The sequence below is a fragment of the Gymnoscopelus microlampas genome (genome assembly GCF_963454915.1).
Source record: "Gymnoscopelus microlampas genome assembly, chromosome: 5".
In the NCBI taxonomy this organism is placed as follows: Eukaryota; Metazoa; Chordata; class Actinopteri; order Myctophiformes; family Myctophidae; genus Gymnoscopelus; species Gymnoscopelus microlampas.
This window is the reverse complement of record NC_139942.1, coordinates 9516253-9543092: the sequence shown is the minus strand read 5'-3', so window position 1 is coordinate 9543092 and position 26840 is coordinate 9516253. Positions and strand designations below refer to the sequence as shown.

At 41.5% G+C, this 26840-nt stretch overlaps 1 protein-coding gene across 4 annotated transcripts in view; it reads left to right on the top strand.

Moving 5' to 3' along the window:
- Positions 1-206: 206 nt before the first annotated feature.
- The window catches only part of LOC311044768 (Fc receptor-like protein 5), a 39670-nt gene continuing 13036 nt past the window's right edge, over positions 207-26840 (top strand). Inside the window, exons 1-7 of one of the 4 annotated variants that reach the window (XM_084056546.1) lie at positions 207-344; positions 7817-7858; positions 10392-10556; positions 10733-10834; positions 11036-11296; positions 11391-11543; positions 12457-13737. In XM_084056546.1, the coding sequence (XP_083912672.1) occupies positions 314-344; positions 7817-7858; positions 10392-10556; positions 10733-10834; positions 11036-11296; positions 11391-11543; positions 12457-12506 (804 nt within the window). In that variant the 5' untranslated portion in view covers positions 207-313 and the 3' untranslated portion in view covers positions 12507-13737. Of the gene's footprint in view, positions 345-7816; positions 7859-10391; positions 10557-10732; positions 10835-11035; positions 11297-11390; positions 11544-12444; positions 13738-26840 lie in introns of those variants that run through there. The other 3 variants (XM_084056545.1, XM_084056544.1, XM_084056547.1) reach the window with 3 other exon arrangements.

Below are 26840 nucleotides of genomic sequence, written 5' to 3'. Positions count from 1 at the left end.
ATGTGTGGCTCAAGAAAGCTCCTGCAAAAAAACATTTCATCATACAGGATTTACAGTCTTTAACCTACAGTATTTACATCATAGTAATTTGCTTATATATATTTTTTTTGTGTGTGTGTGTGTGTGTGTGTGTGTGGTGTGTGTGTGTGTGCGTGCGTGCGTGCGTGTGGCTCGCTGGTTTGCTGGCTGTGTACAGTAGGTGGGTAGCTGAGTGTCTGAGCATCTAACCACACAGGAAATGGATGCTCAGAAGCAGAGGGTCTAAGTCAAACAATCACTCTCTCAGTGAGTTTCAGACAGTCAGTTTGTCAGGATGAAATTTACACCAACCTACAAAATATCATGTGAGTATTTTATTACTATCTTATATTTCTGGACAGTTCAATGAGGAGATTGTGTGAACATCTGCTACCTGTTTTAGGACAGGTGCTGGATAACACAGCAAAGTTCATAGGGAAATTTAAATGGCTGCACATTGGATTCACACGGCAACATTTTGACCATTTCAACATTTCGACCTGCATGGTCAAAAAGTTGCCTTGTGATTCATTTTGTTTGGGAGTCCACTGCAATCCAGTGTGCATTTTAAAATTTCTCAATCTATATCAGTGGTTCTCAACCTTTTCAAGCTGCGACCCCCTAAAATAATCATATTTGAACTGGGGACCCCCCACCCTGACAGGCACTTGGAATTGCATAGGAGTTGAGGCATTACGTTTAGTTTGACTCGGTTCCACAGATAAATATTGTGAAAATAGCAGATCTAGCTCACAGCGCCTCGTGTTTGCGAGGCGTTGTGAGCTTATAGATCGCTATTTTCAAATGTTTTGCCTCTTTCATATATTATTGACAATTTGGCCAATTATTGATACGTTTTTTACAGTATAGTTTGTCGATTATTTTTGATGCAGTAATAGTCTTTTTTCATTTCAATTTCCTTTTCTTAGGTATTAAAAAGGTCTTAAAAGTCCTCAAATTGAAATGTTACTGTAATCTGGGGGACCCCCCAAAATCATGGGGTCCTGACCCACAGGTTGAGAACCACTGATTATTATATTACTTGACTTAAAATGTAATCAGTCCACTCCAGGCAGCACCATACAACACTATTTACACTCTACTTTGCTATTAGATCTAATAGATTGCAAGCAATATGCAGTTTAGTCCGGCAGCCAAAGGGCCTTTTTTGGCTGAAGTATGACATTTGGATTTGGTATATGTTTCTTTTTATTGGGCTAAAATATTGTCTATATACATACATTCACGAAACCACCTGCTGACCGGCTGTCAGCATTGAGCAATTGTTTTTATAGTGGGGTATTAATAGTCCAGGCAAACTAGCTCATTCTCTACCTCAAAATCAAAGTAGGCTAATTGTAACAGAATTAATATCTTCACAGACCATTTCTATTAAATCACCAAAACAACATACTAAAATTCCTAAGAAATCCTAGTTGTGGAAATACGTTAAATTGGCCTCAACCCAAAACGGCCACCACATTATTGTCAAAAAGCCACATAAAATGATGGTGAGTCAAATTTTCATTTGTCTGAGATTACAAATGACTTCCTTATACATTTTTAGGTAAACAAATTCAGATAAAATATAGAAAAAAAACATTTGAGCCATTTTTGAGGATGAACTACAGGATGTTATTACTCGGTAGTCTAGCAAACAAGCATTTCACATCAAAGTAATTGTAACAGCATGTTTACACTTTCTATGGGTGTCCAGAACAACATACTAAAAGTCCTAAAAAATCCTAGTTTCTGAAATATGTTTAATAGCATCAATCCTATCCTCCACCATTTATTGTCAAAAAGTCATATACATTTATGGTGAGTTCAATTTTCATTCCTGATATTTCAATTGACTTTCAAATACATTTTGAGTTGAGGAATTAAGATAAAATACCCTGACTGAAGTCCATTTTTGTTATGCATATACAGTATATGGCTTTTTGACCATAATTGGTGGACATATTGGATTGATGATGCCATTTAAACAAGGATTTCTTAGGACTTTTAGTATGTTGTTCTGGGCACCCCATCGCTTTTGTTAAAATGTGAAATGCTATAGTTTGCTAGAGTATCTGGTAATAACATTCTGGAGTTCTGAGACAGGAATCCCCGTGTTGTTACAAACAGGGTTATTCAAATACAAAGGCATCCTGAGTGCTCACAGGTAACACCTCCAGTCCTGGTGACTGACAGGTGCTGTTAAGTGGAGAAAATGGAAGGTCAGATCAAAAATGGATGAACTACATGACTGGTTATGAGGTTTAGATGTAAAAGTTAGTCAATCTGAAGTTCTCTCAGCAGGTTTTAAAGCTTGGTATAATGGAGGGTTAACAAGGTTAGGGGACAGATTATATATTATAATTTTCTCAGTGCTGAAGTACGGTAATATCATCTATTATTCAATTGTCCTTTTATATAAAATGTATTATTCTACATTGTCTATTTATGTTTTGGGACAAAACCTCTGTACATATTGCTGTAGTATTTTGCACATATACTTGCACGACCCATTTCTGCTTATTTTATATACCCAGTTGCTAAATTATTCCCCCTTCATATTCTGTACATATTCTGTATTATGTTTAGCAGCAATGGGTAAAGGTTTTTGGGGTGAGGGGCCCGTGGGGTGGGGGGCTCGTGGAGTGAGGGGCCCGTGGGGTGAGGGGCCAATGGGGTGGGGGGCCCGAGCCCGCCTGTGATGTTTTGGGTGGAGAACACAGAATTGCGGCATCGAAATTAACTCATAAACTACAGTCACTGTCCTGCTGTCAGTATACACCGCAAATCCATCACATGGTCATGGTTTTAATTTGTTTTGCTAAAATTGTCTTTTAACAAAATAGGCTTGTTCTAAGCTATGAAAACTAAACAAACTAATACAAAATGATTCAATTAAATGAATAATGTCTTCATTTGTTTGATATGTTTCTCTGTCATACGCAGTGATGATTGCTGGGTAATGTTGTCCAATGTGCTTGACTGTGTCTGTCAGTGCACAGCGTGCATGAGACCAATATATGTATGAGACGTATAGTGCTTGTACCTATAGCCTGTAAACTGCTTATTTGCCAGTGTGTTGTTATGTGCAGTCATGTGCGTGCGTGTGTACGTTTGTGGTTGTGTGTGTGTGTGTGTGTGTGTGTGTGTGTGTGTGTGTGTGTGTGTGTGTGTGTGTGTGTGTGTGTGTGTGTGTGTGAGAGAGAGAGAGAGAGAGAGAGAGAGAGAGAGAGAGAGAGAGAGAGAGAGAGAGAGAGAGAGAGAGAGAGAGAGAGAGAGAGAGAGAGAGAGAGAGAGAGAGAGAGACAGACAGACAGACAGACAGACAGACAGACAGACAGACAGACAGACAGACAGACAGACAGACAGACAGACAGACAGACAGACAGACAGACAGAGGCTGTGTGTGTATGTAACTTTAAAAGCAGTGATACGGAACATGTGAAGAGGTCTATAGTAGGAGGAGATGAGTTTCAGTCTATACATACCACTGGCTGCTATGTTTAAAGCTAAATTACACCTCAAGCAGACTTAAATAATCTAACCTTTTAATGAATTGTCAGGTTCTTGTCTTATTTTGTTTATAAAGTGCATGCTATTCTTGTGTGGCCCTCAACACAGGATTTGATCATTCCAGGCTCAAATTATTAGTATTAACACCACCACCAATAATCATGAAGAGCAGCTATCTGCACATACAAACAACGTTCACTGGAGCTGTGGAAGCTCTGTTTTGTTGTGGGTACTTGTGTTGTTGTGGAGCATTTCCTATAACAAAGTATAGATAGCCTACAGTAGTGTCATTGCTGTAACTTGCTATCTGGAATGTGATGCTGTTGCTGCAGGGTGAACTATGAGTATCATAGTATAATGGATGTCTTATAGCCCCCCACCCAAAATCACCACCAGCCGCTACTGTCAATAGCCTAGATATGATCTGATCATGGATACGTAGAAATAAAATGTTAAAAAAGACTAAAGCTTATAAACTTGTGTTTAACATGTAGTGCTGAGCTTGGGTTGACAGAATGTTTGTAACTAATCTATTTGTATTGATTTATATCTAGCTGTACACTGATTCCTCTCTCCTAGACATGCTCAGCAGGGTTAGCGTGTCATACCCCTGCAAGTGAGCCCCTGTGGGGCCCAGTGCATGCAGGCTTGCTTGCAGGGATACTGATAGCTCTGATTTCACACCTAGCTCAGCTCTCACAGGCCTAAAACTAATGTAGACCACAATTATATCCTCTGGTATTGTGTGTGTGTGTGTGTGTGTGTGTGTGTGTGTGTGTGTGTGTGTGTGTGTGTGTGTGTGTGTGTGTGTGAGTGTGTGTGTGTGTGTGTGTGTGTGTGTGTGTGTGGTGTGTGTGTGTGTGTGTGTGTGTGTGTGTGTGTGTGTGTGTGTGTGTGTGTGTGTGTGTGTGTGTGTGTGTGTGTGTGTGTGTGTGTGTTCTTACAGCACGTGTTTTGTGCTCCTGTGGTTTTTACACTTACAGATTACGTGTAAGGCCTGTGTATGGCTGGTGTATGTGTGTATTCAAATGTGTGTATGTGTATGTTTTTTGCAAGTTCCAGGCTGCTTTGCTTCTGCACTGTGCATAGTTAGTCTTGTAGAGAAACATCATTGTCTTTTGTTAGTTTATTTTAATCATTTATTTTTAGTATATAGTATACACAAGTATATACACATTTGACATTTCATTTATCTTGAATTAAATCAGGATGAATGAAGTAATAAAAAAGAGAGAAAAGGAATTAGCGTGGGGGGAGGGCCTGATTCTCTTACAAAAATGTTTCCTGGAGCACAATGTGAATGTAATGAATGTGGTCTGAAGAATCCGGATTCCAAACATTCTAAGATCAAGATTTTTTTTCCAAACATTTGTTTATTGGTTTTTGAGCATTTCTAGCATACATATCAAAAATACATATCATTGCATTGCCCCATGTATAGCCCAATGAAGAAATAGTTACATAGTCTTATTATTTTGTTTTTTTCCCCCCAAATGAAGACACAAAGGACAAGACTTACAAGAAATAAGATATAAGTTTAAAAAAAAACAAACAATACAGACAATCAAAAACAGGTACATAAACAAGAAAAGACAACAACCAAAAAACAAACACATCAGTCAGCTGAACCATGCAGAAAAATGACAGTGTAATCTGCAAAACAGTGCTCCCGTCACGACACCCCAAAAACATTGCACCACCAGACCTCACACAATACCTTAATCTGGAACGAAAGGAAAGGGACTCCATACCTTCCAGAATTTTTCAGCAAAACCATTCAGGGACAGAAAATACAGGACCCACCCACCCATAAAACAAACATGGGCAAATTCTCCTTCTACAGCACAGCCACCAAGGTATGGAATAGTCTAAAAATGCAGTTCGCTGGGCTCATTTAAAACAACCCTAAAAACTAATCTTTCTGGAGGCCAAAAGAGGAGGTAGTACCAGTTTCCCGGTAGACAGTCAAACCCCCCCCCCCCCCCTTATGTACATATTTTTAGTTTTTTGTACATAGTGTTATTCTTCTCTGTATTTTTATGTTGACATTTGAACTGTTTGGTTGCTACTATATATGTCAATGAAATGAACACCAAGAACCCCAACGGAAACAAATCCGCAAGGACTTTTTTGGACGGACCTTTTAGACAAAAGTATTATAATGTAATTGTGATGTATTACATTATTTTTGCCTGATAAAAATGTCAATCAATCAATCAAATCAAACAGGACAGAAAATAAAAACAGGATAGAACAGGTCAAAAACAATTAAAAGATATGTACATAGGCTACAGGTAGCATAATGTATAAGGTACAGTATGTACATGACGTTTAGAACATTAGCATCAAATGCAGGTGTTTACATGTTCTTTAGAACATTAGCATCATATTTAGGTGTGTACATAAATGTGCTCCCACGAGGCGGGGTTAAAAAAACATAGTAGCAGGTCCAGTGTTCAGTGTTCTTAAGGTGCCGTTCGCTGCACATAGTTCGCATCCTGTAAATCCACATCAGGTAAAACAAAAAAAAAGATCCACATAAAGGATGGTAATCCAGCATAAGGAGTCTAGACTGACATATGGGAAATAGTCCAGTGCAGCAGTCCAGCTTGGCAGCAGGCGGTGTTCAGGCCTTGTTGTCTCCGCCAGGCCGAAAGGCATGGCGAGAGAGTATGTTTTACCCCCTGTCCGTCCGTCCGTCCGTCCGTCCGTGTGTGTGTGTGTGTCATTCTGTCTTGTCTGCATACAGCTATTATCTGGCACCGTTGGCTTGATTGCAGCGAAACTGTGCACACACAGTCCCTGGATGCCAAAGCCAAAACTCTGCTCCAAATATTTCACATGGGCCTTTTATAGCGCCACCAGGAGGCCGATTTGTGCAAAACACATTTTTGAACAGTACTCCTACAAATTTTGGCCAAAAATCCCCCAAATCGGTACACAGTATCTCTATAGTCATTAAAAGAAACGGCTCATTTCAGATTTTTCATATTCCATCCTGATTGGCAAAAATTGTCTTTCAAAGTTTGCAGGAGTACTCCGTTTCGAACAAAATGCCTCAAATCATTAACACAGCATGCAATTTCCGTGAAATTTTGCACACACATTCCCATTAGGCCGATGAAGAAATGCCATTTGAAAATGTTCAAATCAGCCTCATGGTGGCGCTGTAACAGGCCGATTCGTGTTTTTACCTATAACTGCACCGATCAGTGTAAAACTTTGTATGCACACTCTCTAGAGGCCAAGGACAAACCTTTGCCCTGCATTTATCACATTTGCCTTTTATAGCGCCACCAGGAGGCAGACCTATGTAAAACACATTTTTTGATATTAAGCCTTCATATTTGATCCAAATTTCACACAAATCGGTACACATGATCTCTATAGTCATGTGATCAAGACGGATCTGTTTGATTTTTCATATGCCATCCTGATTGGCTAACATTGACATGTAATGTTTGCAGGAGTGGCCCGTTTTGAACAAAATGCCGCAAATCATGAATGCAGCGTCCGATTACGGTGAAACTTTGAACGCACGTTCACACTATGTTGAGGAAGAAATGCCACCCTTTTAACATTGGCCTGTTATAGCGCCACCAGCAGGTCAAATTTAGCAAAACGCATTTTTAGAACAAAATGCCTGAAATCATGCATGCAGTGTCTGATTGCCGTCGAAGGCCTAGGAATAAATGGCATCCTTTTCACATTGGCCTATTATAGCGCCACCAGGAGGCCATAATAACCTACCTGACCTGGCGGAGACTTGTGCTCCGAGGAGCACTTTTTCTAGTTCAACAGTATGATGGTAGCCGGGTAGAAAATGTTCAGAAATCGGGTTTTCAGAAAACCCACCGTCCTTCCCCATCAGTGCAGCGAAAGCAGTGGTGGATGGGGGGAGCCTGTGCAGAGAGTAGATCTGAGTGAGTGTAGATTTGTGCAGTACATTTATTGAAATTAAATTGAATAACTATTACCATTAAATAATAAAATAAATAAAACAGCATTATGAAATGAAATGTTGAACTGACCCAAGCCGAGAGCTTTTTTGTGCATGAAATTGAATAACCCTGAATCAAGATAAGAGAAGATAATTATAATGACTGGGGGTATATGTTTTCACAATATAAAGGTGTCATTAACTTCTTGTCTATGCTATGCATGTCTCTCTCTCTCTCTCTCTCTCTCTCTCTCTCTCTCTCTCTCTCTCTCTCTCTCTCTCTCTCTCTCTCTCTCTCTCTCTCTCTCTCTCTCTCTCTCTCTCTCTCTCTATCTCTCCACACAGGGCTGTATCTCCTCATCTACTGTGGACCTGGTCAAACAGAAGGTGAGACAACTTATGGGTAGTGTGAGACGGCCTGTCTGACGGCCTGGCCATCTGATGTGTTCCAACCATCCTGTTAAAACACAATAAACATTCATTTAGGAATTCACAATCCACCTCAACAAAGACATGAATGTAGGCCTAGCATTGTTATTGATTCATATAATGTGAATAGGTAGCACTGGTCTTAGACCAATAGTTAGTTAGTTCGTTGGTTCTCAAAGTGAGGTCCGGGGACCCCCAGGGGTACTTGAGGGGGTTCCAGGGGGTACCCAGCTAAATGATGGACAGGAACCAAATGGACCCTTATGGGTCTGTAACTCTGAGAGTGTACAAATGGAACCAAATGGACCCTGACGGGTCCATTTGGTTCCATTTGTACACTCTCAGAGTTAAATTAACATTGATTTTACAATATGAATTGGGGTCCCAGAGATAGAAATGCCATTAAATGGGGGTCCGTAGCCTAATGCATGTCCTGAAATTAAAATGGTTGAGAATCACTGCTAGAGCCGTAAAAATCTTCTCTTATGGGGGTCCCTGGCATATCTTTTCAAATGGGGGTCCGCGGACTAATAAGTGTCAATTTGGGGGTCCTTGACATGAAAAAGTTTGAGAACCACTGAGTTAGTTAGTTAGTTAGTTAGTTAGGACAATAATTGTTATGCTCCTATCCATTTTTACACTACACTGAAACAGAACAGAGATTGAATGCAATATTTCACCTTTATTACACGGCTTGGTTGAATGCTTGATTCTTTTTGGTGAATTCAGCTATGTGTTATTTATGAATATGTATGCGCCATATATGAAAAAATATGTCAAACAATGTATTGCTTGTAGCCTAGTATGCATATTATAGGTCATGATGCAAATTCAACCAATTTGTATTTATTTTTAGGCTATCAGTTGCATTTAGAGCTGAATTATTAGGTCTCAGCCAAGCTGAGCTCAGCCAAGTTTCACATAATGATAAAAATAGACTATCATGCTTTAATGTCACTGGAGGCAGAGACGCGCCTCCAATGTCCGGTATTCATTTATGATAGTGTAGACTGTATATTGATCATATGATCGCCACACACAATAGCCTAATAAGTCTTACCATCTGATGAGGAAACAGTGGATGAAAGCTGTGTCCAGAATAGATTCATTCCCCTTTCCAACGTAGGACAGTGATATATTAATCCAAAAAGGCAGTATGCCCTGCTGCTGGATCTTAGCATCATCTTTTTACCTCGGTAAAGGTGAGCAATGTTCAGTAGAAAGGGCAAAATAATATCCTTTCGTTGTTGTTTTTTTAGCCTATTATTTGGTGGTGGGATTAAACTTTGTAAACTTCTAACATGCGACATGAGAGTCAGCTATTTACTTTATAAATGTTTAATCGTGTGAGGGACTCGCTTCCGCTGATCTACAAGTTGTCATGCAGTGCGTCGCGCCACGTTATAAGCTTGTAGATCTGTCCCTTTTGGAGAGTCGTTTTTCGTCTGTTTCCGGTTGCCTTGTATGGTCTTAAATGGGGCGTGGAGCAATGCAAAGGATGTCCCACATGAACAGGATGATTAGACTCCTCCGCTATCAAGTCGGGATCTAATCTTCCTAATCATATATCTTCCTGTGTTGTTTGTGAACGACAAAACAAAAGATGATTTCTCATGATAACGACTTAACGTCTAATAAAAACATGGTCTTTTCCATATTTTTATTATATTATGATGTGATGATGACATGATGTTGACTGTAGCGATGTGATCACCCCCTACTGGCTCTGTAGAAAGCTGCCAGTGCTTTTCCTCCATGCATTTCTGCGATAAGACGTGCTAGGAATGCCATGCAACACGTTTCAGTGCTCTTGGCAGCCAACGTTTTTGCCCAGAGCGCCCTGGGCACCTCAAGTAGAAATGAATGAACTCCTCCACTGCAGAGGAGTGCTTTGGTTATCATGAGTGCTCGCACAAACCGATTAGACTGTTGCTGTGCTCGAAGATCCTGTCATCTGTGTTATTAAGACAAATAGCTAAGCCTTACCCTGCGCAAAACTACACTTTTTGTGCACACGCCCCCTTGATGTTATTTATAGACACAGATAGCTCACATCTGATCACATCACATAATGTCATCAGGTTGACATTTGTATCTCCCTCTCAGCATTATGTTCTTTTTTGTCTCCACCAGGCCGAAAGGCATGGCGAGAGTATGTTTTACCACCTGTCTGTCCGTCCGTCCATCCGTCCGTCCGTCTGTCCGTCCGTCATTCTGTCTGTGTACAGCTAATCTCTGGCACTGTTGGTTTGATCGCAGTGCAACCGTGCGCACACACTCCCTGAATGCCACAGCAGAACCTCTGCCCCAAATGTTTTACATGGGCCTTTTATAGCGCCACCAGGAGGCCGCGGTGCCAGACCGCTCCGTTTTTTGTACTGGCAGATTCGTCTGCTCCCAGGCTAACAATAACCTACCTGACATAGCCGAGACCTATGATCCGAGGAGCACTTATTCTAGTTTCTTTCTTTATTTATTTCTCTCTCTCCAGTGTCTCTGAGAGTCCATCCTGACAGATATCAGTTCTTTAAAGATGAGTCCATCTCACTGAGTTGTGAGGAAGAAGGGAAATCTGTGCCAGGCTGGTCTGTGAGCAGAACATGTAAGAGCATCCTTGGCATGAATGGAAGCTGCAATGTATGGGGACAACCCGAAGGTATGTAGATATAGATACTATAAACTGACTGACTGATTGACTGACTGACTGACTGACTAACTGGTTGGTTGCGTGGGTGGTTGGTTGGTTGGTTGATTGATTGATTGATTGATTGATTGATTGATTGATTGATTTTGAGTTAAATATATTGTTCTTTTCATTGTGATTGTGTGTAGGACTATCCTGCACCACTTCACTGTATCCATGGGACAGTGGAGTGTATTGGTGTCAATCCGACTCTGGAGAACTCAGCAAAATCATCAACATTATGATCACTGGTACAATCAATATATCTACATCAATATATTGTGGTGGATAGACACACATAATTCAGATAGTTTCATTCCCATTTAAAAGGCATAGGTTGTATGCTATGTAGTTGTGCTACATAGTAAACTTTGAATGATCTCACAAGCAGTACCTCTATGACTCTACTGTTCGTTCTAGATGTTCATAACTCAACCTGCTGTTGGTTCTAGGTGGAGATTTGTTCCTGGAGAGTCCTGTGCTTCCTGTGATGGAGGGAAGTGATGTCACACTCCGCTGCTGGTCCAAACCCAAGACAACTGGTAATCCGACCTCTGACCTCCAAGCTGATTTCTATAAAGATGAATCCCTCATCAGGACTGAGTCTACAGGACAGATGACCATCCACAATGTCAACACATCTGATGTAGGATTCTACAAGTGTCACATCTCTGACCTTGGAGAATCACCAGAGAATTGGATGGAAGTGAGAAGTGAGTCTTGAAATTGTATCAGATTATTTTACCATTATCAACATGAAAAGATAAACCAGTGTTTGGATACTGAAAGCCATTGTTCTCTTCACAGATTCATCTTCCACTCCTGATCAAACCTCTGAGTCTGAAGCAGACCCCCCCATATCTCTGCTCCATGCGATCATTCATGTACTGCAGGTCATTCCTTTGGTGGTGTCAACCATCCTCTACTTCTCCATACTGAGAGACAGAGCTAGAGCTAGAGGTGAGACAATATGTTATATAAACACACACACCTTAACCTGTGGCCATCATACTGGATGCAGAGACAGGAAACCCCCAATGCATCCTACAGCAGAACAGTTTGGGCAGTCTCAGAACCTATTTCCCTTGTTCTGCGCGTCCGAGATGTTTAGACTAGCCGAAGCTACTGTGATGGGTCCGAAATTGGTCAGAAGTTCAAGGTCGGCATGATAGTTTTGTTACAGCATTCAGCTGCGCTTCAGTCTCCCAGGAGTGAAGTGAGTGAAAAGCAGCGATAGTTAAGACAAGCCAACTTCCAGGAGGTACAAACACCTCTGATATCGCTGTCTAATGACCATTCATAAACACGACCAATTCCCCTCAGTGTGTCGCGATATCTACTGTACGTATTAAAACCATCGGTTCCAGTGCTGGCTGTAGCGTAGGCTGCAATGCTTGGCTTGAGCGACTAACAGAGCGAGCCATGGTGGGCGGGGTCTGGCTTCCAGAACACAGAAGTGTTCAGTGACAGTATATGAAATGCCATTTGCTTGTGAGACGTTTCTTCGGTTCAGGCAGCCCTCCCTCCCGAACCGAACCGAACTGTTCGACTATGCTGCTACCCTGATAGGTACTACATCTACAGGCCACGACCACTGTCTCTCCACTGTTATCTTATTATTCATGTGTTCATAATGCTATGTGTAAACATACTGTAGGCCTTCTCAAATAATAAACTGATCAATTAAGAACATAACAATTGCACTTATTTACAGAGCAGTTTTACTTTATGAAGTGACTTTAGTAGCTGATATTCTCTCTCTCTCTCTCTCTCTCTCTCTCTCTCTCTCTCTCTCTCTCTCTCTCTCTCTCTCTCTCTCTCTCTCTCTCTCTCTCTCTCTCTCTCTCTCTCTCTCTCTCAGCTGCAGCTGCAGCAGCAAGGAGAAGAGACATCAATGATGTCATCATGGAGGTAGCTGTGTAGCCAATCAGAAGTGTTGAAGGTGATGGTTCAGCACACTACTGCCTGTCCCACAGTCTGCACTGTCTGACGGGTAGACGTGGTACTGATTCACACACACACACACACACACACACACACACACACACACACACACACACACACACACACACACACACACACACACACACACACACACACACAGTGGCGGAGCGTCCGGGGAGGCCAGGGAGGCGGCCGCCTCCGGGCCCGCGACCCTGGAGGGCCCGGGCCGTCAGATAACAAATCGGTAAAATCAGGCAAAAAGAAGAATTAAACAACATAACCCTACCCTAACCCTAAAACCGAAATAAAGTGACAAAAAGCCCCCCAAAAAGTGACCGAATCCGCCCAAAACCTTTTTTGCCCAAAATGTTGTGCACGCAGGGGGGCCCTGATCACTGTGCTGTGCCTCCCGACCCGGCTTTGAGTTGTTCCGCCACTGCACACACGCACAGTGCGTGTGCATAAGTTGTTTATTATAATTTTTGCCATGGGCTATGGGATCTGTAGTCACGGCCCCATAGCCCAGAAGGATGGAATCAGAATCAAGTTTATTTGTCATGTTTACAGGTCTAAACCTGTGATGTGAAGAAAAGTTTTAAAAAAATAATCCGTAGGCGCTCGGTCATTATGTTGTTGTCCGTGAGAAGAGAGAGGAGGTAGAGTGAGAGCAGAAGGGGAAACAGATAAGAAATGTATTACTGTACATACAGATGTGATAGTAGGTATGGAATGAACATTGCATCCTATGCTTTGAAACATTAGCATCATAGCATAATGGAATGCAGTATGGAATATAGATGATTATTATCATTAGGTGTGAGAATGTAAAGATGGCAGGAAGCTCTACAGAACTCTGTCTGTCTGTTTGTCTGTCCGTCTGCATGTGTGTGCATGTATGTTCCTAGACTCACTGTCATTATGTAAAGTTAGATTGATATGCATGCATGCAGATTTTTCTGCTTATGTCTATGAAAGACCCTCATTGCATGTACAATAAGAATGATAAACATTTTAGTTTGAATCTGTAATGTTACCCAAAATGGAAAAGGAAGTGAAGACAGGATGCTTCGATGTATTAAACCAACAACAGCTCATGATTATGTGCTGTTGTGGTTTGCAGTGGCGTCTTGCCCAATGACACTGAGGGGGCACATGCTCAGTCTGTCTTTTTTATAGTTGGCTACTATTATATTCTATGTGTAGTTAAGACAAATCAAGGAAATCATTCAGTGAAGTAATTTACATTTCATCTGTAGAAATTCATCATTATTAATCATTATAAACTATCTTTATTTTTCTAGTCTTTGCATGATGTAAATAGTATTCTTTTTCTTTTTTAATGCTGACTAGTTGTCTATGAAAGACATTCATTGCATGTACAAGAATAAGATGAATTATAACTAGAAAAATACTGATCCTGAAGAAACGTTGTGGGCTCGCTGTGTTGGTAGCCAGTATATAAGTTAGAATGTTTATAGTGTTAAGTATTAGTAGTGTTAAGTATGAATAGTGTTAAGAGTGCTGACAGTTTTAAGTATTGTTAGTGAACAGCACTCCATTGTCCTCTGTGGCCAGACAGCAGTGCAGAGGAGCGGGAGGGAGAGGTAGAGACGGCTTGTTCAGGTCCGTTTGGCAGCTTATTTATAAAGTTTATATTATTTTTGTGCATAAATAGGTCATCTAGTAAAAACAATATTTACTCATTATTATCATCATAAATATTGAGAATAACAAGGGTGGTCTCTGTAAAATGATGGTTCATAACTTACAGGATTATAGGTATCTTGGAATTCCTTTGGACTCTCAGCTAAGGTTTGACAAACATAAAAAGGTGGAACTGAAAATCTGGCACTGTTTAACATTTAGTACAGCTTTAACATGTATGTAGACTTCCTACCTGTGAGTCTAAGGTGGTTTCAGGATATTAAAATGTTTAAAAAAGAAAAGAGAAGACAAAAAAAGCCCAATTTAAAATGTGGTTTTAGTGAAGTGTCTTTCAGATTGGACGGACCAACTAGTCATTATTTGTGTTTTTTTGTTCATAAATAAATATGTTCTGATTTTGTTAGTTTTCTTTGTCCCTCTTTATTTTTGTTTATGTGCTGTTGTCGAGGGTTGATATTATTTTAGCATTTGCTCAGATTTTTCATTACTTCACTGATTTTAAGAATTTAATCTATAACATAACTATAACATATAATTGTAATGACTTGAACTATCCCTGCCCATCAAGGGACTGGTGTTGGATATGATATTAAATCACACACCGCTTCTACAAATGTCAAATGTTTATCTGTATATACATGTATCTTAAAAATAAAATAAACTAATAAAAGACAAAGATGTTTCTCTACAAAACTAACTAGCACAGTGCAGAAGCAAAGCAGCCTAGAACTTGCAGAAAACATACACATACACACATTTGAATACACACATACACAGGCCTTACACGCGATCTGTGTAAAAACCACAGGGGCACAAAACACATGCAGTAAGAACACACACACACACACACACACACACACACACACACACACACACACACACACACACACACACACACACACACACACACACACACACACACACACACACACACACACACACAGACACAAAATGCCAGAGGATATAATTGTGGTCTACATTAGTTTCAGGCCTGTGAGAGCTGAGCTAGAAGTGAAAACAGAGCTATCGGTATGACACGCTAACCCTGAGCATGTCTAGGAGAGAGGCATCAGCGTACAGCTAGATATAAATCAATACAAATAAATGAGTCACAAACATTTTGTCAACCCAAGCTCAGCGCTACATGTTAAACACAAGTCTATAAGCTTTAGTCTTTTTTTAACATGTTATTTCTACTTATCCATGATCAGATCATATAGGCTATTGATCTTAAAAGGTTTGGATACTTTAGAATACATTCATTACATTTAATCACTCAATTGATATGCTTGAGACAATTCTGAATAGTGCTTCTGACCCTAATCTGTCTAAAACACTTTGGGGGGAAAAGTGAAAAAAATAAAAGTGGACTAAAGAGCATTTTTATTCGTGAGCCCACACCTGGCACTTGAGTCCCCCCAGCCTGGCACACCAGGCTGGGGGGACTTGACATGGGCCAAGTTATTGTGCAACATCTTGCTTCCATTATGTACTACATTTCTGGTGTGAAATGGCACGAGGGACCCCCGAAAATGTTCCCCCCAAAAACCGGCACACTTAATGTGCCCTTTTAAGATGTTTGAGCACTTGCCCGTCAGTGGTCTCAGCTCGGCCCTGCTCCATACCACCCACACCACTAACCCCCCCCCGCATCCTGTTACCCTTAGCTTCAGCGTAGCTTCATCAGCAAAAAGCTGAATTTCTGAGAACTCTGTCAAGCTGTTAGTATGAAGTCACACGTGTTTCCTGTATGTGTGTGTGTGTGTGTGTGTGTGTGTGTGTGTGTGTGTGTGTGTGTGTGTGTGTGTGTGTGTGTGTGTGTGTGTGTGTGTGTGTGTGTGTGTGTGTGTGTGTGTGTGTGTGTGTGTGTGTGTGTGTACTTGCATGTTCGGCAAGTAACCTGTCCCCAAGTAACCTGCATCAGACAACATTATGAACTATTTGTGTCCTGTTGACTTCATTCGTCCTTTAATATCTCTCATTTTGTTTTATAACTATTTATTTAAATGTGTATACTTTATTACTATTACTAGCACTTACGTAATTTGTAGTTAATTTGGATCTGTCTGTCTGTCTGTCTGTCTGTCTGTCTGTCTCTGTCTGTCTGTCTGTCTGTCTGTCTGTCTGTCTGTCTGTCTGTCTGTCTGTCTGTCTGTCTGTCTGTCCTATTATGATCCTTCTCAAGGTTTCTTCCTTTTCTTTTCCTGTCAAGGCTTTTTTCTCTGGAGTTTTTCTTTGCCCGATTGAGGGTCAAAGGTCAGGGGGAGTTGTTTGTTTACTTTGCTAAAGAGGGATGAACGCTTATTTTGTAGTTTGTTTTCCAGTTCATGTATTTAAAAAAAAGACCTACAGCAAGTAAAAACATGACAGGCTGCATAAGGCTGAGCTTATAGTACACAATGATGTACAGTAAACAACAGGTAGGAGTCTTTGGGCCCCTGGGCCTGATGCTTCGTCCACACGTACACGGGTATTTTCATAAACGTAGCTTTTTATATGCGTTTTGGGGGGTTATTCGTCCACACGCAAACGCGTTTTTGCTCCATGTAAACGCATCTTTTGGAAAACTCCTGCCACAGTGTAGATTTTTAAAAACTCCGGCTATGTGTTCCCGTGTGGACACGGTAAACGGAGTTTTTGCGTTTAACGTTTAGCCGTTGTCGTGTGGACAGAGAGATTTTTTTAAACAGGGCCGTGTAGACGCGGAGGTTTTCAAAAACGAAAGCGAAATATCTGCGTTTATGAAAATACCCGTGTACGTGTGGACGAAGCCTGAGTCTGCCTCAGCTCCCCGTCACACATTAATGCATACCAGCCAGAGCCAGAGCCAACCTACACGGTGCCCATAGTTTGAATAAACACACACTCTACACACAACTGTCTATTTGCATCTAAAGGAAACCAACACACTGCATAGTTGATATGACTGAGGAGATAACACCTCAGGATTTACAAGCCTAATATAGCAAAAAGCTAGTTATGGCTTATAGAATAACACAGTGGTTCTCAACCTTTTCATGTCGCAACCCCAAAATAATCATATGTGAACTGGTGACGCCCCACTCTGATAAGCACTTATAGGAGATGAGGCGGATAAAGGTTTAAAACATTATTTAGCTCTTTGTGGTAAGGTGGAGACTGCAACATGCACAGTTTACACTGAACCAATAAAAAGTGAGGTTATTGCAGAGAACACATTGTGTTGTGGTCCCTGCAGTGACACACACCAACAGCAGTGGAAACCATGCAAGGCACCAACCTGCCCATCAGGAGCAGTTAGGGGTTCAGTGTCTTGCTCAAGGGCACTTCAACACTAACCCAGGGGGAGCAGCTCATGAAAAAACCCGACCCGCACATCACTACCGGGTACACAGAGTCCCTTTGCTTTGTCTCTTCTAAGAACACAAAGGTGTTAAAACCTCACTGCTCAAGTAAAGGGAGCACACGCCTATCACACTTTCAAAATGTCAACATGTTTAGAACAGATAGATAACTTTCCAACCGCAAATGGAAAGTGTTGCATTATACTTGCATGTACTTCACAATGGTATTATCAAAGTGTTTTTATGTAGTGTATATGAAACAATACATTGTATTTACATACAAAAAATGAATTGATTGCATAATATTATATATGTTTTCAACTTGGCATTTCTTGTCTCATAGTCAAAGGTTTTGGACATTCATGTCAATAACAGAGACAGAAAAGTCCTACTGAGAAGCTGGAGGAGGAAGAGTAAAAAAAAACATTAACTTTGAAGATGTTTCAAGAAACCATCATGATACCTTAAGACTTGGCAAAGTACTCATGCAATATGGCTACTCATATTGCATGAGCAAGTTAGCCTTTGGTGTTGTCAATTATTTTTGAGGGCACAGAGGCCAAATGCCAGGGCAGGGTCAAAGCCATCAAATAAAATACAAATAAGTCCACACATTTATTTTTAATATATTATTTTTATATTATGTTTTATTTAAGTGAAATAAATACGCTGTTATATTTCACAAAATAACTAGAGAGTCTAGTCTTTTTGTAATAGTGTGTCTTATGTGTAGAAGCAGCTACTGATTAGGAACATTATTTGCACCTGTGCTGATTACCAATATCCCCTGCACCTGTTGAAAGCCTCTGAAGTGTGCTGTATGTGTCAGTTGAACCTGTGAAGTCTACCAGTAAAGACCTATGTTTGGAAGCTCACCCAAGTGTGGTTATTCAGAATCACCAGTATATTACAGTGGCGACGAGGATGTTTTTGAACTTCTCTGCGTGAAGGACTTGTTTGGAAACTGTACACTGGTCGTATATAAAACAGAAAGAGTTGTTTTTTTGTTAAGGAACCAGGCACGTTTTTCTACAAGTTGCCATGGCTGGACACGTCGGTCGAGTGGATGAATACAATGACTCGAAGGAGGATTTTGAGTCATATGTGGAGCGTCTGGAGCAGTGGATGTTGGCGAACGACATTGCTAATGACAAGAAAGTGGCTGTGTTTCTTTCTGTGATTGGAGCGGACACTTACAAGCTGCTGAAGAACCTGGTATCTCCTGTTGTGCCAAGTCAAATGTCTTATGCTAACCTAAAGAAGGCACTGAGTTTGCATTATAAACCAAAACCAATTGTGATAGCTGAACGCTTCCGTTTTCAAAAACGTAACCAGAAAGAAGGGGAAGCTGTTTCTGATTATGTTGTGGCTTTGAGGCAGTTGTCAGCCACCTGTGATTTTGGCCGTTACCTGGACGAGGCACTGAGGGATCGCTTTGTGTGTGGACTGCGTTCTGAGGCTGTGCAGCGCAGATTGCTGTCAGAAAAGGATCTGACATTCCAACTGGCCTGCGAGATTGCTATATCGATGGAGCTTGCATCAAAGAATACGATGGAGTTTGCGGGACACAGACACCAGGTAAATGCCCTGACAAGTACTCGCACTTTTTCTGATAAGGGGAGGAAAGGGCAGTTCAGATGGGAAAATGATAACAGAGGAAGAGGCCAAAAAGTAATGAACAGAGATACTGGGGTGCAACAAGAACAAGCGTGCTATCGATGTCTAGGAAGACACTTAGCACGTGATTGCAGATTCAAAAATGAAAAGTGCCATACATGCTCCAAGATTGGACACATTGCTCGTGCATGCAGAAAAGGCAATGTCACTTCTCAAACCCAGTACGTGGAAAATGAGAAAGATGCACCTAGAAGAGATGATGATGAAGATGATGGTCTTTTTGGATTGTATGCTATATACTCTACATGTAGCCATGAAAAAGGTTACACAGTTGATGTTGTACTGGGTGACAAGAGCAAAACCATGCTACTGGATACAGGGTCAGCAGTGTCAGTGGTATCTGAGGAATACTACCAGTCAAAGCTCACCTGTTTCCCACTAAAACCAGCCTCCAGATTAAAGCTGAAATCCTACTCAGGCCAGATAATCCCTGTTTGTGGGTACATAATGATACCAGTACAGTATGAGACTCAGCAAGTCACTCTACCACTAGTCATTGTTAAGGGAAAGAGACCAGCTCTGATTGGCCGAAACTGGTTAAAGAAGCTACAGCTAAATTGGAAGCAAATATTCACAGTACACAGTGTGCTAACGCCAGCAGAATGGAATCCCAGAGTCCAAGAAGTGATACAGCGACATCAGGCAGTGTTCTCTGAGGGTCAAGGATGCATTAAAGGTTTCAAAGCTAAGATACGCACCAAACCTGACACCACACCAATATTCTGTAAAGCACGTCCAGTTCCTTATGCACTAAAGGAAGTGGTAGAGAAAGAGCTCGACAGATTGGAGAAGGCAAAAGTGATCTCAAAGATTGAGACAAGTGAGTGGGCATCTCCCATAGTCACTGTTCCCAAGGCTGACAAAACAATCAGAATATGTGGTGACTATAAGGTCAGTGTCAACCAGTGTGTCGAAGTGGAGACATACCCACTACCCAATACTGAAGATTTGTTTGCCACTTTAGCCGGGGGAACCTCATTCAGCAAATTAGATCTATCACATGCCTACCAGCAGCTGCAGTTAGATGAAGGGCCCGAAAAATATTTGACCGTTAACACTCACAAGGGACTGTACAAATACAACCGCCTCAGCTATGGTGTTTCCAGTGCCCCCTCAATTTTTCAGTCTGTCATGGACCAGATGCTACAAGGGCTGGATCATGTGACATGCTTTTTGGATGATATCCTCATCACTGCATCCTCGGAGGAGGAGCACTTAAAGAGGCTTGATGAGGTGCTCACACGTCTGGAGAAACATGGGGTCAGAGTGAAACTGTCCAAGTGCCATTTTCTTCAGAGCAGTGTGGTGTATCTAGCACATCGCATTGACAAGGAGGGTCTTCACCCCACAGATGAAAAAGTGGAAGCCATATCAAAGGCGCCGGCACCAACAAACGTCACAGAATTGAAGTCATTCTTAGGCCTTCTAAATTACTATTCCCGTTTCTTGGAAAACCCATCTACCACTCTAAAGCCTCTGCATAACCTGCTGAAAAAAGAGGTGAAGTGGGGTTGGACTGCTGAATGTGCTAAGGCGTTTGAAGATGCTAAAAAACTGTTGAAGCAGAATACGGTGGTGGTGCACTACAACACTATGCCACTGAAGATTGCATGCGATGCATCACCTTATGGAGTTGGTGCTGTAATCTCTCATGTAATGGAAAATGGAGAGGAACGACCTGTGGCCTTTGCATCGAGGACTCTGAACGAGGCTGAAAAGAACTATGCCCAGATTGAAAAAGAGGCTCTTGCCATCATTTTTGGAGTCAAGAAATTCCACAAGTGTTTGTATGGGAGAAAGTTCACTCTCCTTACAGACCATAAACCGTTGTTGGCCATCCTGGGGCCGAAATCAGCCGTTCCAACATTGGCAGCTTCAAGAATGCAACGTTGGGCTCTCATTCTCATGGCGTACAACTATGTCATTGAATACAAGAAATCGGCTGATCATGCAAATGCTGATGCTTTGTCACGCCTTCCCCGAGCCTCAGGTGACAACACAGCAGAGGAGGGAAGTATCTTCTACTTCTCTCATGTGGAGGAATTACCAGTCAGTGCAAACGACATTGAGAAGGAACAAGGCTACAAGGAAAGATCCTGTACTAAGCAGGGTGTGGAGCTACACAATGAATGGCTGGCCTAATTATGTGCAGAATGAAGCACTGAGACCATACTTCATGCGCAGACAGGAGTTGTCAGCAGAGCAAGGCTGCATTCTCTGGGGCCAAAGGGTCATCATTCCCCCAGTGTATCGACAGAGATTGCTGGAAGACCTTCACCATGAGCATCCAGGTATCTGTCGTATGAAGGCTCTTGCCCGCAGTTATCTCTGGTGGCCAGGCTGTGATGCTGATATCCAAGAACTTGTGCAGGGTTGCTCAGTATGCCAAGCAGTACAGAAAATGCCAGCTGTGGCACCGCTGCACCATTGGAGGTGGCCGGAAAGAGTGTGGCAGAGGATCCACATTGATTTTGCTGAGAAAGACAAGCAGCATTTTCTAATTGTCATAGATAGCCATTCCAAGTGGTTGGAAGTTTTTCCAATGTCCTCCACAACCTCCCAAAACACTATTACGGTTCTGAGGGGCCTGTTTGCTTCGTATGGGCTACCAGAAGAGTTAGTTTCAGATAATGGCCCGCAACTAGTGTCTAAGGAGTTTACTCAGTTCCTCCAGAGTAATGGAATCAAACATACTGCTGTACCTGCATACAACCCTGCATCAAACGGACCAGCAGAACGGTCTGTACAGATCCTGAAGCGAGCTCTGACAAAAGATGTGCTGGAAGCGGATGGTAAGGGGACATTGCCGCTCAGCCACAGATTAGCCAATTTCCTGCTTATGTACCGCAATACATAAGCAGGGTTATTCAGCCGAGTTATTCCTGAAACGCCAGGTCCGAACCCGGTTCAGTTTACTGACGCCTGAACTTGCCAGACGGGTTGAAAAACAACAAGCCGCACAGAAATACCATCATGACCGTGGAGACTCGCCTGTTCGTGTTTTCATGGAAGTAGAAGAAGTCCGCATTAGAAATTTCAGGGATGGAGTCGAGAAGTGGATTCGGGCAACAGTTCTAAAGAGACTGGGACCTGTCACTTACCTGATACAAGAGGGACAGAGACAGCGGACAGTACATGTTGATCACATGTTGCAATGGAGAGAAGCTGTTGGCAGACCCACAACTACATTGATTCCACCTGCTGCAGTGGGTGTGCCCTCAGTACCTGTACCAGTTGTTTCTCCCAGTTCACCAGTGAGCGAAACACCACCCCCTGTTCACGCAGAACCACCTGAACAAGCTGTCGAGGTGGCATCATCACCAGGGTCACCCTCAGCAACCACAAGCTCACCTGCGAAACGCAGGTACCCAGAAAGAGTTCGGGTACAACCACAGAGACTGACCCTTTAAAGACATTATCCTTACCATGCAGTATTAAGATCTATGCTGTTAACCAAATGTTATGCTTGTTGCATTATATTAATAGGAGGTGAACAGTTTTGTTGTTAAAGGATTTTCACTGAATGACTGCAGATTATATTGCTTATTTGAAATTAAGACTTAGAGGCATTTTTTGTGTTATTTGTTAACCACGACATTGCTAAAAAGGGAGGAGTGTAATAGTGTGTCTTATGTGTAGAAGCAGCTACTGATTAGGAACATTATTTGCACCTGTGCTGATTACCAATATCCCCTGCACCTGTTGAAAGCCTCTGAAGTGTGCTGTATGTGTCAGTTGAACCTGTGAAGTCTACCAGTAAAGACCTATGTTTGGAAGCTCACCCAAGTGTAGTCACCAGTATATTACACTTTTGATCGACCTTTTGATTTGACCTTTCAAACCTGTGTCAAAAAGTGCTTTACACATGAGGCAAGGTACATCAGCAACAAAAAACAAGAAGCAACAAAAGACATTTCAACAATCAACATGAAGCTTGTGGCAGAGCATCAAAGGCTATGGGAAACTGACAGGAAACAGGTTCTGTATTTCACCTTCTGGAAACCTGGGATTACGGTTATGCACGGAGCCTGTGCAGGTCATTCATTCAGCAAAAAAATAGGCTAATACTGTAGGTGCGTATAATCACAATATTTGCAGAAATGACCGTCACACACATCACAACCTGCATCTGAGACTGTATTTTGTCTGGGTGCTCATGCCAGGGTGTAGCTCACACACTCTCCAGTGACCTGTCCTGTGTCTTTGCTTCTATCCTTATATCTGTCATATCTCTGCAGACCGGCCCATAATTCTGATGTCAGTGTGAGTTACTTCTCTATGTTGCTTAATTTTCTTGTGTCACATGCTGAAAATAGCAGCTCCACAAGCTCACAACACGTCGCAGATTCAGCGTGTTGTGAGCTTGTGGATGTGCTATTTTTGGCGTGCGACACCGTTGTACGACAAAGTATAGAAATCGGTGTTATGACCCTAGGGTCATATTATGTATTTTCCTGTGTGTTTTCCCCCTCATTGGTGTGTTTGTGAATGAGTGGTGAGGATAGAGTGATTTGTATACCAGCTGGAGTGAATGGTGACTGAGTGTCTGGCTGATTAATAGGTGGAGCCTGCTGATGATTGGCTCCTGTGACCAGGCTGGAGACTATAAAGATGGCTGTCCGTAGTCAATCAGAGGTCTTCCTTCTTGCCAGCCTTCAACCACACCAGTCCTTTGTGTCTGTTTTTGCCAGTGTGTTATGTGTTCAGCCTGGGTAAAGTAGGGGTGGGTGGCCTTTGTGTTTATACTGCTAGTTTTATGTGTTTCTTTAGTGTAGGTAAGATTTTTGTATAGTTGTGGAAGGTAAGCAGAGGTGTTTTCTTTCTTGATTCTTATATTATGTTCAGGGACCCACCCTGAGGTAATTTGCCTATGTCTGTTAAAAATAGACAATAAATCACTGTATATTTGATTTTAAAATGGTGTTGACTGGTTGTGTTTGGGGACTGGGAAGGAGGGAGTCCACTTTTTGTTACAACTTAGGCTCCCCTAGGCCGGGTCGTAACAATCGGCGAGGCCACCCCCTCTCATGACTTACACCAAGCACATCTCTTTCTCATAATGACTTCGTTCTGCATACAGGACGTATCCTTTTCCCTTGGTCTGGTTACACATCATGAATGGATTATGTATGTCAGTGGGACCAGGGGCCGATCGATGATTTAATCTTAATCTACAAATATAAAATGTGTGTGGGTTAAAGATCAATGTGGGCTCCTCAGCCTATACAGTAGGCCATTCCCATATGGCCTTTCTGACTAACAGGACTAATGTCTGACTAATAGAGCATAAAATAGTATTTTAAATCTTTACATTTTTTAGCAAATTACTATCATGTGAATGCTGTAGGTTATATAAAGAAAATGTCTATAGGAGCTCTCTTGAGCCAGTTACAACTCAACTAGTGTGTTGCTAGCCAGATGACAGTTTTTTTTTATTGAGAACTTCCTCATGTGTTTCCTGATCTGAGTCGGACCCTGCTGGCTGATGATGACAATCAGATTTAACTGCTCGCTGTACTCTTGTGCCCTCTGCAGGTTGAACAGTTTGAGTTGTACAGTTTTCCACGTTGAAAACTGCACAACATGCACTGTGCCGTGCACTAAAAGGACTCAATCTAATTCAATCTAATGTAAGAAAAACACAATTGATATTTTCAGGTCAGGACACCTATTCTAAATAACAGCGCTATATCAGCGCCAAAATATGGTACCTGGGGATGGGTGCGGGATGATGATGATTATGATTGGTTCTGTCCAAATTAAAGTGAGAAGATGTTTTAATTCTTTGGATCAACGGTCGTTGACATAGTCCTATTGAAGGTTGATATAACTGTGATTGAGCTACAACATGGTGGAAGGGGTTATCATGTTAAAACATCATCTAGAGATGTAGACATTTTAAAAATAGCAATGCTTTGTCTTGATTTCTCTATTGTAAGCCTATATGCACTGATTTTAATGACTGTTAGAGCCATTGATGTCCACCAACATGATGTCCACCAACATAGACAACATTACATTTCATTCATAATGTTTTACATAGTGAGGCTTTAATGACTGATTGATGTCCATCAGGGACTGGTGCTATAGCTACACATGTACATTACATCACACATTGTTTCTGTAACTGTCAGTGTGTGTCTGCATTTGTGCTTTATGAATAAACTCATAAAGTACAACTAAACTACATAACAATGTCTCTGTCACAGTCACTGCACTGTGGCATTGGGAGAGTTTTTAATAGCAGAGTGAAAACTGTCCCCTACTGGCCCACCAACGCCAGTTCACCCAAAGCCAGGAGGAGGCAGGAATTGAACCGGGAACCTTAAAGTACCCAATTGGCCGCTCTACCTCTGGTCCGTTAGTAGTAAAACATTAGTTATTAATTCCTACAGCAATACAGTAGAAAGTTTGTAAACAAAATGTGTAAAGCGGTATTTCCAGTATACAGTATGGATATCTACACAATATAAAATAAAGTGGCCTGAACATTAGCTATTAGTCTATCAATCTGTGGATAACCTTTTTATAACAAAATAATATATTTCTAATTGTCAGTAACAATATCATCAAGTGTCCTGTTCTTCCAGAAATAAGGTCAATGAATAATGTTGCTCCAATGCAACACTATAGGCGTTATATCCGGAATTACATTTGTGGTTATGGTGATGATTTGGTCTATACGGTAAACATTAGTTACCGATTCTTAGAACTCATTGTGTGGCTTTATGTATTTATGGGTGAAATGGACAACATTTCTAGAAGCTTCCAAAAAAAACAAATGCTGTATCTTCCACTCTTTCATCAAATTCACCCATTTGAAGTCTTTTATTGCTGTTGGCTAGTACGGCTTATACATAGAATTGAATTTCAAAGAGGTTAGGTTAGGTAAGGTTGCTGCACTCCTTGTTCACATTCAAGCTTTATGACTTCTTTAACTACAAGTCCACACATGCCAGGCACTGCCATGATAAAAAATCTCCTCTCTCCTGTCGCACCAAATTGTGGGCCCTTGGGGCAAAGATTCACTGTTTTTTAGGCACCCCTTACCTGGGGCCCTAGTAACTCAGTCCCACTTATAGGCGGCTGAATATATGAAAAAAAAGCACCTTACCCAAAAAAAATTGAACAAAAGGTTTTTCAACTGTTTTTTTGTAGTATGTGGTGTCCTGAATAACATACTAAAAGTTTACCAAAGTTTGCCCACTGGAAAGGTGTTATTTTCAAGATGGCGTCCAAGATGCCCCAAAAATCATTAAAACAGCCTAACTCCTTCATTATTTATCCTAGACAAGTACTTTTTGTGTCTAACCCCATGTTTTGGGGTCCTGGGGATCCATTGGACTTGTCCAAATTGCAGAGATACAATTAGATAATTGTGAAATCCAATATTTTGTTTGTGACCCTATTAAAACCCTCTGAAACGGTCACCCGTTTCAAGTTAACTTAACTAATTATATAATAAATGTTCAACTACTTATATTTCTTTTTTACTGGAACAAGGCTTCAAGATATCCTCAGAACACAACAAAACTAGTAGTCACAACTTGCAGTAATTCAGAAGGTGGTGGCAGAGAATATGTCAGTTGATAGATAGTGTTGTTTTTAATATTGAAAGGTTTTGGATAGCTCCGTGGATCAAATTTAG